General features: G+C 46.4%; 2 protein-coding genes and 1 pseudogene across 2 annotated transcripts; 1 reads left to right on the top strand and 2 right to left on the bottom strand.

Annotated features, from left to right (window-relative positions):
- Nucleotides 1–15950, bottom strand: part of LOC144484660 (uncharacterized) — a 52633-nt pseudogene that overhangs the window by 4247 nt on the left and 32436 nt on the right.
- Nucleotides 2919–4855, top strand: LOC144484640 (uncharacterized). Its single transcript, XM_078203101.1, has 2 exons — nt 2919–4671; nt 4840–4855. Exons 1-2 carry the CDS (start codon nt 3062–3064, stop codon nt 4853–4855), a joined length of 1626 nt encoding a protein of 541 aa, XP_078059227.1. The 5' UTR covers nt 2919–3061.
- LOC144484645 (uncharacterized) lies at nt 10883–14251 on the bottom strand. The gene is made up of 2 exons (XM_078203116.1): nt 14167–14251; nt 10883–11985 (listed from the first exon to the last, which is right to left on the bottom strand). The coding sequence occupies exon 2, from the start codon at nt 11874–11876 to the stop codon at nt 11007–11009; it is 870 nt and encodes a 289-aa protein (XP_078059242.1). The 5' UTR covers nt 11877–11985; nt 14167–14251; the 3' UTR covers nt 10883–11006.

The following is a 15950-nucleotide window of genomic DNA, read 5'->3' as shown; positions in this document are numbered from 1 at the left end:
TCCCTCTATAGCCATCGTACCCATTTCCTTTCCTAAAGGACATTAGTGAACATATATACGGATATATGAATTACGAGCAGGAGTAAGCCTTGAAGTATTGGGTAGTATGCCACTGCTTATAAAGGACGAATCAAATCAAAGGCATCTTTCTGGTCACAGACAGATGTGAGATGAGAAATCAATGTGGAATAAGTTACCTTCCGCCCCCTCCTGTAGATAACATATCCCCCTAACATGGCTCACCCTGGCCCTGTTTTAGTATTGTTTCTGAAAATTTCATGCATTCCTCCTGACTTGACCGGACAGCCTCATCTATTCATTACCAACTTGAGTTTCGCTAAATCCCTGTCTCAGCTGATGTTTCTAGAACTTCCATTCATTCCTTTATTTTCTTTAGACTTGACTGTCAGCGTCCCTCATTTAATCCATGAAAAACTTTGGTGTATGTAAACCCCTGTCCTCTGCATCAAGTCCCACACACCCATAACCATGTCCTTACCATGGGGCTGCAGTGGTAAGCACTGCTGCCTCACAGTGCCAGAGACCTGGATTCAATTCATGGCTTGGGTGACTGTCTGTGTGGAGTCTGCACATTCTCCCCAGGTCTGCATGGGTTTCCTCCCAGTCAGAAAGGCTTCCTGGTTCGGTGCATTGACCCGAACAAGCGCCGGAGTGTGGCAACTGGGGCAATTTCACAGCAACTTCATTGCAGTGTTAATGTGAGCTCAGCTAATGTGACACTATTAAATAAACTTTAAAACAATTCAATTGAAAAAATTGCATTCTTTTTTTGCAAATCCTTCCATGACATTATCGTTCCCTGTTTCCAGCCACACAGATGTTTGAATCTTTTTCTACAGACACACTTACAATCAGGTTCTGATGAATGGAGTGACTCTGTCAGGTTTTGATCTGATGTCTGGTTTGAGTTTCCCTTAAATTTTGTCGTCAAATTTCCTGTAAAAAAGATCATCACTGTCAGTCAAGAATAGAAATTAAGCGAGAAACATTTCTCTTGGGTTGAGTTTTCTGTGTGTAAATCCTCCCCTTCTAACTCCCTGTAAAAGGAGTTTCCAAAGTCCATCCCTGTCAGTCCAGGAGAGAAATTGCCATTAGCATCCTTTCCCCTGGTTCCTGTGGCTTGGACCCATCTTTCATTCCCTCACAGTGTAAATATCTCCCACTTTCTATGCCTTTTTTATGCTTTGACGAAAGGTCATCTGGTCATCTGGACTCGAAGCTTCAGCTCTTTTCTCTCCTCACAGATGCTGCCAGACCTCCTGAGATTTTCCAGCATTTTCTCTTTTGGTTTCAGATTCCAGCATCCGCAGTAATTTGCTTTAACCCTTCTCTCCATATCCACCCTGTCAAGAGTTTTCAGAATCTTGAAGGTTTAAATTAAGTTGCCTCTTACTCTGTTGAAGTCGAGCAGAAGCTAAACTCAAGCAGAGACTGTCTCACTGCTCCTCATCAGACAATCCACCTATTCCAAGTATTAATCTACTAAACCTTCTATGAACTGCTTCTCATAAAGCAGTTAAGGAATAATATGCACTCATATTCTTTCTTAAATAAGGAAACCAATAATGTACACACTGCTCCAGATATGTCTAACCAATGCCCTGTGCAACTGAAACATAACTTCCCTGCTTTTACTCAATTCCCCTCATAATAAATAATAGCTTTCTGAATTACTTGTACCTGAGACAATATTGCGATTTTCTATCGTGATGGATTTTGGATACTTTTTCTTAAACAGGGGGTGAGAAAGGGAGGATTTACACACAACAAGCTCAAACCAAGAGAAAAATGTTGTCTCTTCTGATATAGGCTTTCTGAATGGGATAAGTAGGTAGATGTGAATGGAATGTTTCCACTTGTTGGTGTTTCTAATACTGGGAACCATGAACAGACAACAGAGACGAATAAATCAACAGGAGGAGATATTTATTTCTTCGGACAGTTGTTAGAATATGGAACTCACTGCGACTGGAAGTGGTTGAGACAAATACTTTAGATGCTTTAAAAAGGAAACCAGATGAGAACATGAGAGAAAAGGGATTAAAAAGTTGAGCTGAAAAGCTGAGTTGAGGTGAGCAGAATGAGAGGAGATTTGTGTGGATTAGAAATTCCAGTACAGATCAGGGCAGGGGTGGGAGGGTGGCGGCGGAAGCAGTGGCACAGTGGAACTATCACTGGACTAGCAATCCAGAGACCCAGGATAATGTTCTGGGGACCGAGGTTCGAATCCCACCACAGCAGATGGTGAAATTTAAATTCAATTAAAAGTCTGATGATGACCATGAAACCATTGTTGATTGTCGTAAAAACCCATCTGGTTCACTGATGTCCTTTAAGGATGGAAATCTGCTGGCCTTAACTGGTCTGGCCTACATGTAACCCACAGCAATGTGGTTGACTCTCAAATGCCCTGTGAAATGGAGGGCAGTTGGGGATGGGCAATAAATGCTGTCCCAGTCGGCGATGCCCACACCCTGTTAAAAATGAATTTAAAAAATAGACTGGCCTGTTTGTGTTTTGTGTATCTCGTGTATTCATAGAATCCCTACAGTGCAGAAGGAGGCCTTTCAGACCACCCCACCCAGGCATATTCCCGTAATCCCACATATTTACCCCGCTAATCTCCCGAACCTACACATCTTGGGACAGAAAGGGGCAACCACCTAACCTGAACATCTTTGGAGAGTGGGAGGGAACCGGGGCACCCGGAGGAAACCCACACAGACACGAGGAGAATGCGCAAACTCCATACAGACAGGTAACCAAGGCTACAATCGAACCCAGGTCCCTGGTGCTGTGAGGCAGGAGTACTAACCACTGTGCCATCCATGTAATTCTTTGTAAACTGATTTTGCAGGAAATTGAAGAGAAGGATCTGCAGTCTGGATGATCGAATCTCACGTCAGACAGAGTCAATCGGTTCATCGGGATTTGAAGATTTGTGCATCTGAAGGGATTTAATTGACCATCTCAGTTGGAAACTGGTGAGAATCTGTTTCCTTGCTCCTCCTGTGGGGAGGGATTGATACAGCTGGAAAACATGCTGACACGACAGCGAGCTCGCAATAGTGAGAGTTCATTCACCTGCTCCGTGTGTGGGAAGAAATTCATGTGTTCGTCCAACCTGCTGGCTCACCAACTCGATCACATTGATGAGAAGCCTCTTCAAAGCTCTGACTCTGGGGACAGCGTTGAGACGCCTGAGGAACAGGCCCAACACCAGCTCCTTCACACTGACGAGAGACCGTTCAGCTGCTCCCACTGCGGGAAGAGGTTCAGCCAGTCCTCCCGCCTTGCAGAGCACCAGCTCCTTCACACACACGAGAGACCGTTCAGCTGCTCTCACTGTGGAGAGTCATTCAGCGACTCAATGCATCTCACTGAGCATCAACCAGTTCATACCAAGGACAGGCCATTCAGCTGCTCCCAGTGTGGGAAGAGATTCACTCAGTCCTCCCACTGCACCGTTCACCAACTGGTTCATTCTCAGAAGAGACATTTTAAATGTTTTAAATGTGAGAAGACCTTCAAAAGAAGGATTAGTCTGCTGAGACACCAGCACACTCACACCGGGGAGAAGCCGTACCCCTGTTCTGTTTGTGGGAAGAGATTCGCTCATTCATCTCATCTTCTGACACACAAGCGAGTTCACACTGGGGAGAGGCCTTTCCTCTGCTCCCTGTGTGGGAAGAGATTCACTCGATTTTCACACCTTTTGACACACAAGAGTATTCACGCTGGAGGGAAACCATTCACCTCCTCAATGTGTAGAAAGGAAGAAGTTCAATCAACTGACCAGCTGACACACCAGCAAGTTCACACTGGGGAGAAGCTGTTCACCTGCTCGGTGTGTGGGAAGGAATTCACTCGGTCTTACTATCTTCTGAGGCACCGGCGAGTTCACAGTGGGGAGAGGCCATTCCTCTGCTCCGTGTGTGGGAAGAGGTTTCCTCGTTCATCCCAGCTTGTGATACACGAGCGTGTTCACACAGGGGAGAGGCCTTACGTTTGCCCTGTGTGCGGGAAAGCATTTGCTTCTTTACAACACCTGCTGAGACATCGGCCTGTTCACACCGGGGAGAGGGCATTCATCTGCTCCGAGTGTGGGAAGGCTTTCACCGAGTCATCCAGCCTCCGGACACACCGCCGCACTCACACAGGGGAGAAGCCGTTCTCCTGCTCCATTTCTGGCAAGAGATTCACTCAGTCGTCTGGCCTGCTGAGACACCAATACATTCACACAGGGGAGAGGCCGTTCACCTGCTCTGTGTGTGGGAAGGGATTCACTGATCCATCCCGCCTGCAGACACACCAGCGAGTTCACACCGGGGAGAAGCCGTTCACCTGCTCTGTGTGTGGGAAGGGATACACTCAGGTATCCAACCTGCAGAGACACCAGCGAGTTCACACTGGAGAGAGGCCGTTCCTGTGCTCTGTGTGTGGAAAGGGATACGCTCAGTCGTCTAGCCTGCTGAGACACCAACGCATTCACACCGGGGAGAAGCCGTTCACCTGCTCTGTGTGTGGGAAGGGATTCACTGATTCATCCTATATGCTGAAACACCAGCGAGCTCACACTGCGACAGAACCGTTCACCTGCTCCCTGTGTGGGAAGGGATTCACTGATCCATCCCGCCTGCAGAGACACCAGCGAGTTCACACTGCGACAGAACCGTTCACCTGCTCCCTGTGTGAGAAGGGATTCACTGATCCATCCCGCCTGCAGAGACACCAGCGAGTTCACACTGGGGCAAAACCGTTCAACTGCTCCATGTGTGGGAAGGGATTTAATCAGTATTACAGCCTGCTGAAACATAGACGACTTCATGTGTGATCGGCAAAGTTGGATTCTGTTGTTTCTGCGCCCTGAGATAAACAATAACAATTGGATGAATAGGGGAGGCAGTGGCACAGTGGAATTATCACTGGACTCAGGGTAAGGCTCTGGGGACCCAGGTTCGAATCCCACCACAGGCAATGGTGAAATTTGAATTCAATTAAAATCTCGAATTAAAAGTCTAATGACAAACCTTAACCATTGTTGATCGTCGTCAAAACCACTCTGGTTCAGTCATGTCCTTTAAGAAAGGAAACCTGCTGTCCTTACCTGGTCTGGCCTACATGTGACTCCAGACCCACAGCAATGTGGTTGACTCTCAAATGCCTTCTGAAATGGAGGGCAGTTAGAGATGGGCAAGAAATGCTGGCCCAGCCAGTGACGCCTACATCCAGTAAAAATGAATTTAAAAAAGTTCCTCAGTATCTCGGTAACCTCCTCCAGTCCCACAACACTCTGTGTAAATACAAGTTGTTGATGATTATGCCCTGAGATAGAAAATGTGAACCCGATTCCCTCGTCCGCCAACACAGCAACTTCTTCACAAAAATTGAAGCACATGGGATTGGGGCGAATGTATTGAGATTGAAAACTTGTTGGCAGACAGGAAATAGAGTAAGATTAAACAGGTCTTTTTCCAACTGGCAGGCAATGATTATTGGGGTAATGCAGGATCAGTGCTGAGACCCCAGCTAGTCACCTGCCATGGGTATTCTGTTTTTCTTTCCCTGTTTACAATGCATCATTTTAAAATTGTTGCTTCTTAATATTCTAATTTAAAACCATGGATAAGCTCAAACCACTTTTGGATAACCTGTGACTCCCTGATCAAGAATCTTACCGACCACTGCATGCCATTCTGGTCACCGTATTATAAAAAAGATATCTCGGCACTGGAGAAGGGTACAGAGATGATTTTTAATGATGATACCAGAAATGTAGAAAGCAGCTCACCACCACCTTCTCAAGGTCAATCAGGGGTTAGCAATAAATGCTGGCCAAGCTCGCGATGTCCACATCCCATAAATGATTTTTAAACTGTGTGTTTGGTTATCTATCAGGAAAGGATTGACACGCTCACGCTTTCTTGAAAAATTAAGGCTGAGGGGGAACCTAATAGAGGGCTTCAAAATTATAAAAGGTTTTGAAATAATGTTTCCTCTTGTGCAGAAGAGCAAAACTGGAGACCATCAATACAAGACAGTCGCCAAGAAACCCAATAGGAAATCCAAGATAAATTTCTCCACCCAAAGAGTGGTGAGAATATGGAAATCATGACCACAGGGAGTGAAATGAACAGTATCGATGTCTTTCAGGGGAAGCTCAACAAGTATTTGTGTGTGATTTTATAATTCATTCAGGATTTATTTCAAAAAATCTAAGAACAATAAGGTGACAGGAGATATTTTGAGGCATCTGAGAGTCTGTGTGTGTGTGAGGGTGTCTGTGAGTGTGTGTGTAAGGGTGTCTGTGAGTGTGTGTGTTACTTCTCATTGGTTTCACACCAACCTTCCTCTTTCTGAGCAGACATTCTGGCCCCTGATAAACCCATTGAGTAATTTGAATGGTACAATTCAGAGATTCTTCATCCAGGGTGAAACCACAGGCTGACTGTGTGCTGTGTAAAACCTGACACCTACACAACCTAATCCCACTTCTCCTGGAACAACGTGAAGTGACTACAATTTTCCAGATTGATTTCTTTGCTCTCAATATTATTTCAGATAGTTCATAAATTCCATGAGTACGTTATCCTTTAACACACCTATGGTGTCCAGTTTAAATACTACCCTCAGTCTGACCAACATATAGCAATGGGATTGCTGCTATTACAGGAATCCATTCTGTAAATCTGATTCCAAGGTTCTCTGGAGTAATGCAATGAGAAGTTTAACAACACCAGGTTAAAGTCCAACAGGTTTATTTGGTAGCAAAAGCCACGCAAGCTTTCGGAGCTGCAAGCCCCTTCTTCAGGTGAGTGGGAATTCTGTTCACAAACAGAGCATATAAAGACACAAACTCAATTTACATGAATAATTGGAATGCGAATACTTACAACTAATCAAGTCTTTAAGAAACAAAACAATGTGAGCGGAGAGAGCATCAAGACAGGCTAAAAAGATGTGTATTGTCTCCAGACAAGACAGCCAGTGAAACTCTGTGGGGGTTACAAATAGTGTGCCATGAACCCAATATCCCGGTTGAGGCCGTCCTCGTGTGTGCGGAACTTGGCTATCAGTTTCTGCTCAGCGACTCTGCGCCGTCGTGTGTCGCGAAGGCCACCTTGGAGAACGCTTACCCGAATATCAGAGGCCGAATGCCCGTGACCGCTGAAGTGCTCCCCAACAGGAAGAGAACAGTCTTGCCTGGTGATTGTCGAGTGGTGTTCATTCATCCGTTGTCGCAGCGTCTGCATAGTTTCCCCAATGTGACCATGCCTCGGGACATCCTTTCTTGCAGCGTATCAGGTAGACAACGTTGGCCGAGTTGCAAGAGTACGTACCGTGTACCTGGTGGAAGGTGTTCTCACGTGAGATGATGGCATCTGTGTCGATGATCCGGCACGTCTTGCAGAGGTTGCTGTGGCAGGGTTGTGTGGTGTCATGGTCACTGTTCTCCTGAAGGCTGGGTAGTTTGATGAACATCTCGCCAAGGCCATCCCCACACCCCCACTTCTTGCCTTCAAACAACCGCACAAACTCAAACAGACCATTGTCCGCAGCAAACTACCCAGCCTTCAGGAGAACAGTGACCATGACACCACACAACTTACATTAACGCTGCAATGAAGTTACTATGAAAATCCCCCAGTCGCCACACTCGGCGCCTGTTTGGGTACACTGAAGGAGAATTTAGCACAGCCAATGCACCTAACCAGCATGTCTTCCAGACTGTGGGAGGAAACCTGAGCACCCGGAGGAAACACATGCAGATACGGAGAGAACGTGCGAACTCCACACAGACAGTCACCCAAGACCGGAATTGAACCGGATCCCTGGCACTCTGAGGTAGCAGTGCTAACCACTGTGCCACAGCTCTCTGTGTGGAGTTTGCACGTTCTCCCTGTGTCTGCATAGGTTTGCTCAGAGTGCTCCAGTTTCCTCCCACACTCCCAAGATGTGCAGGTTAGGTGGATTGGCCATGGCAAATTGCCTCTTAGTGTATGGGTTAGGGGGTAAGCCGAGGAAGAGTCGGTGAGACTCGATGGGCTGACTGGCCTCTTTCTCCACTGTAGTGATTCAAGAAGAAACATTATTTAAGATCTTTGAACCTGATTCAGCATACCTCTCCCTCACAGCACATGAATTTTTCTCTCAGATCAGTTGTTCCTTTATAGTCTGTGTTGTTCTGAATGATGACAGTATTAACCTTATCCAAACCTGCCCTAACCCTCCTGTCGGTTCATTTACTGAAACAAGGGTCTGTTGTTTTAATGGTGACAATCCCTGTCTGCTCAGTTATTCCTTTAACTCAGCCCTACAATTGTTGTGAATTGCTCTCTCATGCTCCCACATTTCAGTGACAAATGTTGACCTGTTTGCTCCGCACCCACAGGGCTCCATCTGTTTAAAGCCACAAACAGAAAGGTCCAGTTTTCTCCTGGAGTTTGACACAGAGCAACTTTTAAAATGAAGGCAGCACTGCTGCCTCACAGCGCCAAAGACCCGGGTTCGATTCCCGGCTTGGGTCACTGTCTGTGTGGAGTTTGCACATTCTCCCTGTGTCTGCGTGAGTTTCCTCCGGTTTCCTCCCACAGTCTGAAAGACGTGCTGGTTAGGTGCATTGACCCGAACAGGCGCCGGAGTGTGGCGACTAGGGAAATTTTACAGTAACTTCATTGCGGTGTTAATGTAAGCCTACTTGTGACTGATAAATAAACTTTACTTTGATGCAGAGTTTCAGCCAATGAGGGAGCTCCAGGCTCTCCCCGCCCCCCGCCATTCACTCCCATTGGTTGGAGGAACAGCCGCTCCCGCTCGGTCCTCCAGCCCCGCCCCATCTTCCTATTGGTCCGGAGCTGCCGTCAATCAATCCCCGGGCATTGTGAACGGGAGCATGCGCAGTGCCGATACTGGAGCGATGTTGTTGGAGGGAAATTGACAGCGATTCAGATTCTGAATCTGGAGGTGAGCGGGAGGAATGGGGCCGGGATTTGGGTTTGAGAGGCTAAATAAACACCCTGTGTAGGCTGGGAATCCAGAACTGGCAGCTACAGATCCCCTGTTCGCATTGTTCAACCGCAGTTGCATTTCTACAGCAACTTTCAGGACCACAGGATCTCCGAAAGCATTTTACAGCCAATGAAGTAGATTTGAAGTGTAATCTAATAGATCATTATATTGTAATGGTTGGATCAGATAACATCTTACATTTACAGACTTGCATTTACATAGCATCTTACACATCCACAGTAAGTCCCAGAACATTTTACAGCCATTCTGAAGTGTAGTCACTGTTGTAATTTAGGAAATGTGGCAGCCAATTTACACACAGCAAGAGCCCACAAACAATGTCTGTTGATGTGTTTTTAGTGATGTTGATTGATAGATATTGGCCTGGACTCGGGATAATTCCCCTGCTCTTCCTCAAAATAGTGGGCATGGGATACTCAGTAATTTGATAAAGTGGATTCAACATTGGCTCAGTTGTAGGAGACAGAGGGTGATGACAGAAGCTGCTTTACTAACTGGAGGCCAGGGTCCAGTGGCGGGCCCCTATTATCATTGATATAAATGACATAGATGACTATGTGGGGGATAGGATTGGTAAGTTTGAGGATGATACAAAGATTGGCCAGGTGAGCTGCCCAAGACCGCAAGGAACTACAAAAGGTCGTGAATGGAGCCCAATACATCACGCAAACCAGCCTCCCATCCATTGACTCTGCGACACTTTCCGCTGCCTCGGCAAAGCAGCCAGCATAATTAAGGACCCCACGCACCCTGGTCATTCTCTCTTCCACCTTCTTCGTTCGGGAAAAAGATACAAAAGTCTGAGGTCACGTACCAACTGACTCAAGAACAGCTTCTTCCCTGCTACTGTCTGACTTTTGAATGGACTTACCTTGCATTAAGTTGATCTTTCTCTACGCCCCAGCTATGACTGTAACACTATATTCTGCACTCTCTCGTTTCCTTCTCTATGAATGGTATGTTTTGTCTTATAGCGTGCAAGAAACAAGTGACAATAACAAATCAAATCAAATCAAAATCAGTGAGGGTGAGTGTCTTGGGCTACAGGAAGATATAGACAGAATGGTCAAATGGGCAGATAAGTGGTAGACTGAGTGTGAGGCGACACACTTTTTGGAAGGAGTAATTTGACAAGGAAAAATTCAGTGAACGGCATGACACTAGTAAGCTCTGTGGAACAAAGGGACCTGGGTGTGATTGTCTATAGATCTCTGAGGACAGAAGTGTATGTTAGAAGGCTGGTGAAAAAGGCATGTAGGACACTTGCCTTTATCAATTGAGGTATAGATTACAAAAGCAAGGAAGTCATGTTGGAGTTGCATAGAACTGTGGTGAGGTCACTGCTGGAATACTGTGTCCAGTTCTGGTCGCCACATTATAAGAAGGATGTGATTGCGTTGGAGGGGGTGCAGGGGAGATTCACCAGTGAAGGTGAGTTACAGATGAGAGGGACAGTATCAAAAGAGAGAACCATTGACAATATTAAATAATATGGGGAAGTTGGGTTATCAGTGGTTTAGAGGGTAAAGGGAGATGAAGGGAGGTCTCATGGACAATATGAGCAGTGAGAGGGTTTGATGGGAGATAGCAGAAGAATTGGAGAAAGATGTGAGTTCAGTACTTGGAAAAAGGGAAATTTCAGAGAGAGCTTTGTCTGGTGGTCCAGTGGAAGGGAGGGAAGCAGCTGATCAGATTGTCTCAATCTTAGAGACAAAGAAGCTCCACGAGCTCCTCACACTTAAGTTGTTGAAGATGAGGATGGAGGAGACAGGAGAGAGACCCTTCAAAAGGAGAACCATTCACACATTTTTAAAAAAGACAACAGACAATACATTAACACAAAGACGGTGTATTTGAATTTTGTCCAGAATATTCGCCTCTATAACTGGCCTGAAGTTTATTAACATCAGCAGGTGCAGACCACAATGTGACTGACAACAACATCCAATCTCCAGTTAGTTATGAACTTGCTGGTGTCTCAGCAATGCGGATGACTGAGTGAATCTCTTCCCACACTTGGTGCAGGTGAATGGTCTCTCCCCGGTGTGAACCCGCTGATGGACAGTGAGATGAGATGATCGCCTGAACCCAGTCCCACAGTGAGAGCATCTGAATGGTTTCTCGTCAGTGTGAACTTGTTGATGGGACACCAGTTCCTGCGAGGTTTTAAAACATTTCCCACACTTCAGACACTTAAACGGTCTCTCATCAGTGTGGCCTCTTTGGTGTGTAATTAGGATGGATGAATTAACAAATCCCTTCCCACACTGGGAGCAGGTGAATGGTCTCTGCCTCGTGTGAACTTGCTGGTGTGTCAGCAGGGTGGATTTGTGAGTGAATCCCTTTCCACACTCAGAGCAGATGAATCGTTTCTCCCCGGTGTGAATTCGCTGGTGTGTCAGCAGCGTGGATGACTGAGTGAATCCCATCCCACACACAGAGCAGGTGAATGGTCTCTCCCCAGTGTGAATTAGTTTGTGTTTAATCAGGGTGGATGACTGAGTGAATCCCTTCCCACACAAAGAGCAGGTGAATGGCCTCTGCCCAGTGTGTGTGCGCTGGTGATTCTGCAGGGTGGATAACTTAGTGAATCCCTTCCCGCAGTCCGAGCAGGTAAACGGCCTCTCCCCGGTGTGACCACGCCGATGAGTTTCCAGCTGGGATGGGTAATTGAATCCCTTCCCACAGACCCCACATTTCCACGGCTTCTCCTCATCATGACTGCATTTATGTTTGAACAGGCCAGATGATTGGTTGAAGTCTTGTCCACAAACGGAACACGAGTAAGGTTTCTCCCCACTGTGAACGGTGCTTTTTCCTTCCATGTTCAAAATCCGATGATATTCCGGTCACAAAAAATTAGGCGACTCTGTGAGATCCTGATGTGGAGTTTGGTTTCAGTTTCCCAACTGCAAATCCTAATCTTCTAAGACACTGTGAAATTGATTTAAAACAGAAAAAAAGGGAGTGAGAGAGAACACACAAAAACAGGTCGTGAAATTGAGCTGAATGAATGGGGTAATTTGTGGGGCCGGCATTAAGAAAAAGTGACCATGAAAGCTGCTGGATCGTCATAAAAACCCAACTGATTCACTCATGCTTCAGGGAAGGAAACCTGCCACCTGCTCTGGACTGACACATGAACCAATATCTATCGAAGGGGTGAGAGAGGTGGAAGAAGCAGAGGGTGAAGGAGAGGGTTTCTCTACATCTACATCCTGACCAGAATCTCCTAATCTCTCAACCTCCACCATTTAGCTGGACCAGGGTAGTAGGTGCATGTGAAGATCATCACCTCCTAGTTCCCCTCCAACTCATACAACATCCTGACTTGTCTGACATCAACTACTGCATGAGCAGAAGTTTCCAGCATTTAAATATCGGGAAGACTGGAGTCATTGTCTTCAGTCCCCACTACAAACTTCACCACCCTCACAACTGACTCCGCCCTCTCCATGTTAAATATCTGAAGCTGAACTTAGTTGTTCACGATCATGGTGTCTTACTTGAGAAGAGTTTTAGGCCACATATCCACATCATCACCAAAATCATCTGTTTCCACCTCAGTAACATCCCCCAACTCTGCCTTAGCCTCAGTTAATCATAGAATCTCTACGGTGCAGAAGGAGGCCATTCGGCCCATAAAGCCCACACCGACAACAATCCCACCTCGGCCCTATCCCCATCGCCCCATGTATTTACCCTGCTAAACCCTGACACTAAGGGGCAACTTAGCATAGCCAATCAACCTAATCCACACATCTCTGGAGTATGGAAGGAAACCGGAGCACCCGGAGGAAACCCACGCAGACACGGGGAGAATCATAGAATCATAGAAACCCTACAGTGCAGAAGGAGGCCATTCAGCCCATCGAGTCTGCACCGACCACAATCCCACCCAGGCCCTATCCCCACATATGTACCCGCTAATCCCTCTAACCTACACATCTCAGGACTCTAAGGGGCAATTTTTAACCTGGCCAATCAACCTAACCACACATCTTTGGACTGTGGGAGGAAACTGGAGCACCCAGAGGAAACCCACGCAGACACGAGGAGAATGTGCAAACTCCACACAGACAGTGACCCAAGCTGGGAATCGAACCCAGGTCCCTGGAGCTGTGAGGCAGCAGTGCTAACCACTGTGCCATCATGTCGCTGCAGAATCCATCATCCATTCCTTTCTTACCTCTGGAATAAACAATTCCAATACGGTTCCAACCGGCCTCCAACATTAAGCAACCCCCTCCAAACCATCCTAAACTGCCCATGTGCTTACTCACACCAAATCATGTTCACCCATCGCCCCTATGCTTGCTGATCTATAAATGCTTCCTTTTAAGAAGCATCAGATTTTTAAAATTCTCATCTTTGTTTTCCTCCATGGTTACAATCATTCCCGTGTCTGTAATCTTCTCCAGCCACACACACTCCTCTGAGATCTCGATGATAATCTAATTCCTCTTGAGCATTCTCAGTTTTAATCATTATACCATTACAAATCATCCTTTCAGTTCCACAGGCCACAAGCTCTGCAATCTCTTCTTTAAATCTCTCTGCCTGTCCATCACCTCTGCTTTCTTTAAAACCCACCTCTTTGACCAAACCTTTGGTCACCTGTCCTAATATGGCTCAGTATCAAATGTCAGTGTATAACATTTCTGAGAAAATGTCTGGGGCTGTTTTATGATGTTAAAGACACAATATGAATAGAAATGATTGCAACTGCCCTGATATCGTTGTTCTCATCAGTAAGAGATTGGAAGTGAAAGGGTGAAGCAGTTTGATGGTCAAGTTATTCACATTCTGTCAGTGGTAATTCCAAAACATTGCCCCAAACAAAGATGGCGAACGCGCATGCGCCGTGTTGCTAGTGCGCCGACTGAAGACGGCGACTGCGCACGCGCCGTGTTGCTCGTGCCCCGATAACGATGGCCCTGATTAACCCGGGTCTGTAACTGGGAGAATGCCGAGGCCCTGCTCTGTGCTGAGGGCCGGGACCATCCTCTGATATCGCTAGATTCTTTTTAAGAGATAGCAGTTTACGTAACATGTTTACGACGCCTCTCCAAACCCCCGCCTGGTCTATCGCGTGCTCCGCCCCGCCATTCCCACCTTTACTGATTGTGGATCCGAGAAAGAATGTCTCCACCGCCATTAATCACACTGCGCATGCTTCACTCAGCCCCGCCCCTCATTCACTCCGATTGGTCGGAGGACCAGCTGCTCCCTCGCGACCGTCCAGCCTCCTCTCCCTCTATTGGCCCGGAACTGCCGTCAATCAGTCCCCGGGCATTGTGAGGTGTCGGGTGAGAGGTCAGTGCCGGGGGGCGGGGTTTACAATGAACATTCTCCACTCTCCCTGTCCACCGCTTCCGGTTTCTGCCCTCAAACCCTCTCCAACAAAGAGAGAAGGGGACACGGTGACCGAGTGACAATGTCACTGCATTAGTAATCCAGAGAGACAGCACAATGTTCTGGGGACAGGGCTTCAAATCCATTCAATTAATACAATCTGCAATTTAAAGTTAGTCTCAGTGAGGGTGACTGAGGCTTCGCTGAGAAAATCTCCACACATTCCATTCTGGGCACAAGATTCAGATTCCTGTTTTGTCACAAGGTATGAATGAAATTATGTTCAGTTTGTTATTTTTGTTAAATCATAGAAACCCTACAGTGCAGAAAGAGGCCATTCGGCCCATCGAGTCTACACCGACCACAATCCCACCCAGGCCCTACCCCCATATCCCTACATATTTTTACCCGCTAATACCTCTAATCTATGCATCCCAGGACACTAAGGGGCAATTTTTAGCATGGCCAATCAACCTAACCCGCACACCTTTGGACTGTGGGAGGAAACCGGAGCACCCGGAGGAAACCCACGCAGACACGAGGAGAATGTGCAAACTCCACACAGACAGTGACCCAAGCCGGGAATCGAACCCAGGTCCCTGGAGCTGTGAAGCAGCAGTGCTAACCACTCTGCTACCGTGCCGCCCTTAAAATTGGGTTTTTTTGTTAAATTTGTCAAAAATTTGACAAATGGTACAGTGGTTAGCACTGCTGCTTTTCAGCGTCAGGGACCTGGGTTCGTTTCCCAGATTGGGTCTGTGTGGAGTTTGCATGTCCTCCCCGTGTCTGCGTTGGGTTTCCTCCGGGTGCTCCGGTTTCCTCCCACAATCTGAAAAATGTGCTGGTTAGGTGCATTGGCCATGATAAATTCTCTCTCAGTGTACCCGAACAGACGCTGGAGTGTGGCGACTCGGGGATTTTCATGGTAACTTCATTGCGGTGTTAATGTAAGCCTACTTGTGACTAATAAATGGACTTTACTTTAAAAGGATCTGGAAAAAATTATCTAAAACTTAATTTGGATATCCAGAGAGTGTGTGGGACGGGAATTTACAGATTTGGGGGAACAAGAGAGGATAAAATGTTCCAGAGAAACTAGAATTGCCTGTTCAGAGTTTCTGTCCTGGACTGACATTTGGTTACATTTGTAAACCCCATTGACAGCATATTAAAAGCTGAGGATTTGTGGAGAAAATATTTAATTAAGGATCAATTCAGGGTCAAAGTCATTTGGGGAATGAAAGTGAAAAATATTCCACCAAATGAGAACTGTCTGTTCTGAATTTCTATCTTGTACTGACAGTGATGACTTTTTAAACTCCTTTATCAGGTTATTAGAAGCAGAGGATTTGGAGATAGGAAATGCAAACCAAACATCGCATCAACATCTGATACTCAATGAATCAGAGTGTGAGTATCATTGGCCTTTGAATGTGGAGGGAAGATTGTTTTAACAAGTTGCATAGCCTTTAAAACATTTCAACATTTGAAGCAGATAGAATCCACATGTACTGTGTACGAGGCTTGAACTGATCAACCAACCT

Source organism: Mustelus asterias, unplaced genomic scaffold, assembly GCF_964213995.1.
Source record: "Mustelus asterias unplaced genomic scaffold, sMusAst1.hap1.1 HAP1_SCAFFOLD_122, whole genome shotgun sequence".
Classification (NCBI taxonomy): Eukaryota; Metazoa; Chordata; class Chondrichthyes; order Carcharhiniformes; family Triakidae; genus Mustelus; species Mustelus asterias.
Note: the sequence above shows the minus strand (reverse complement) of the source record. Positions and strands in the feature narration are given on the sequence as shown.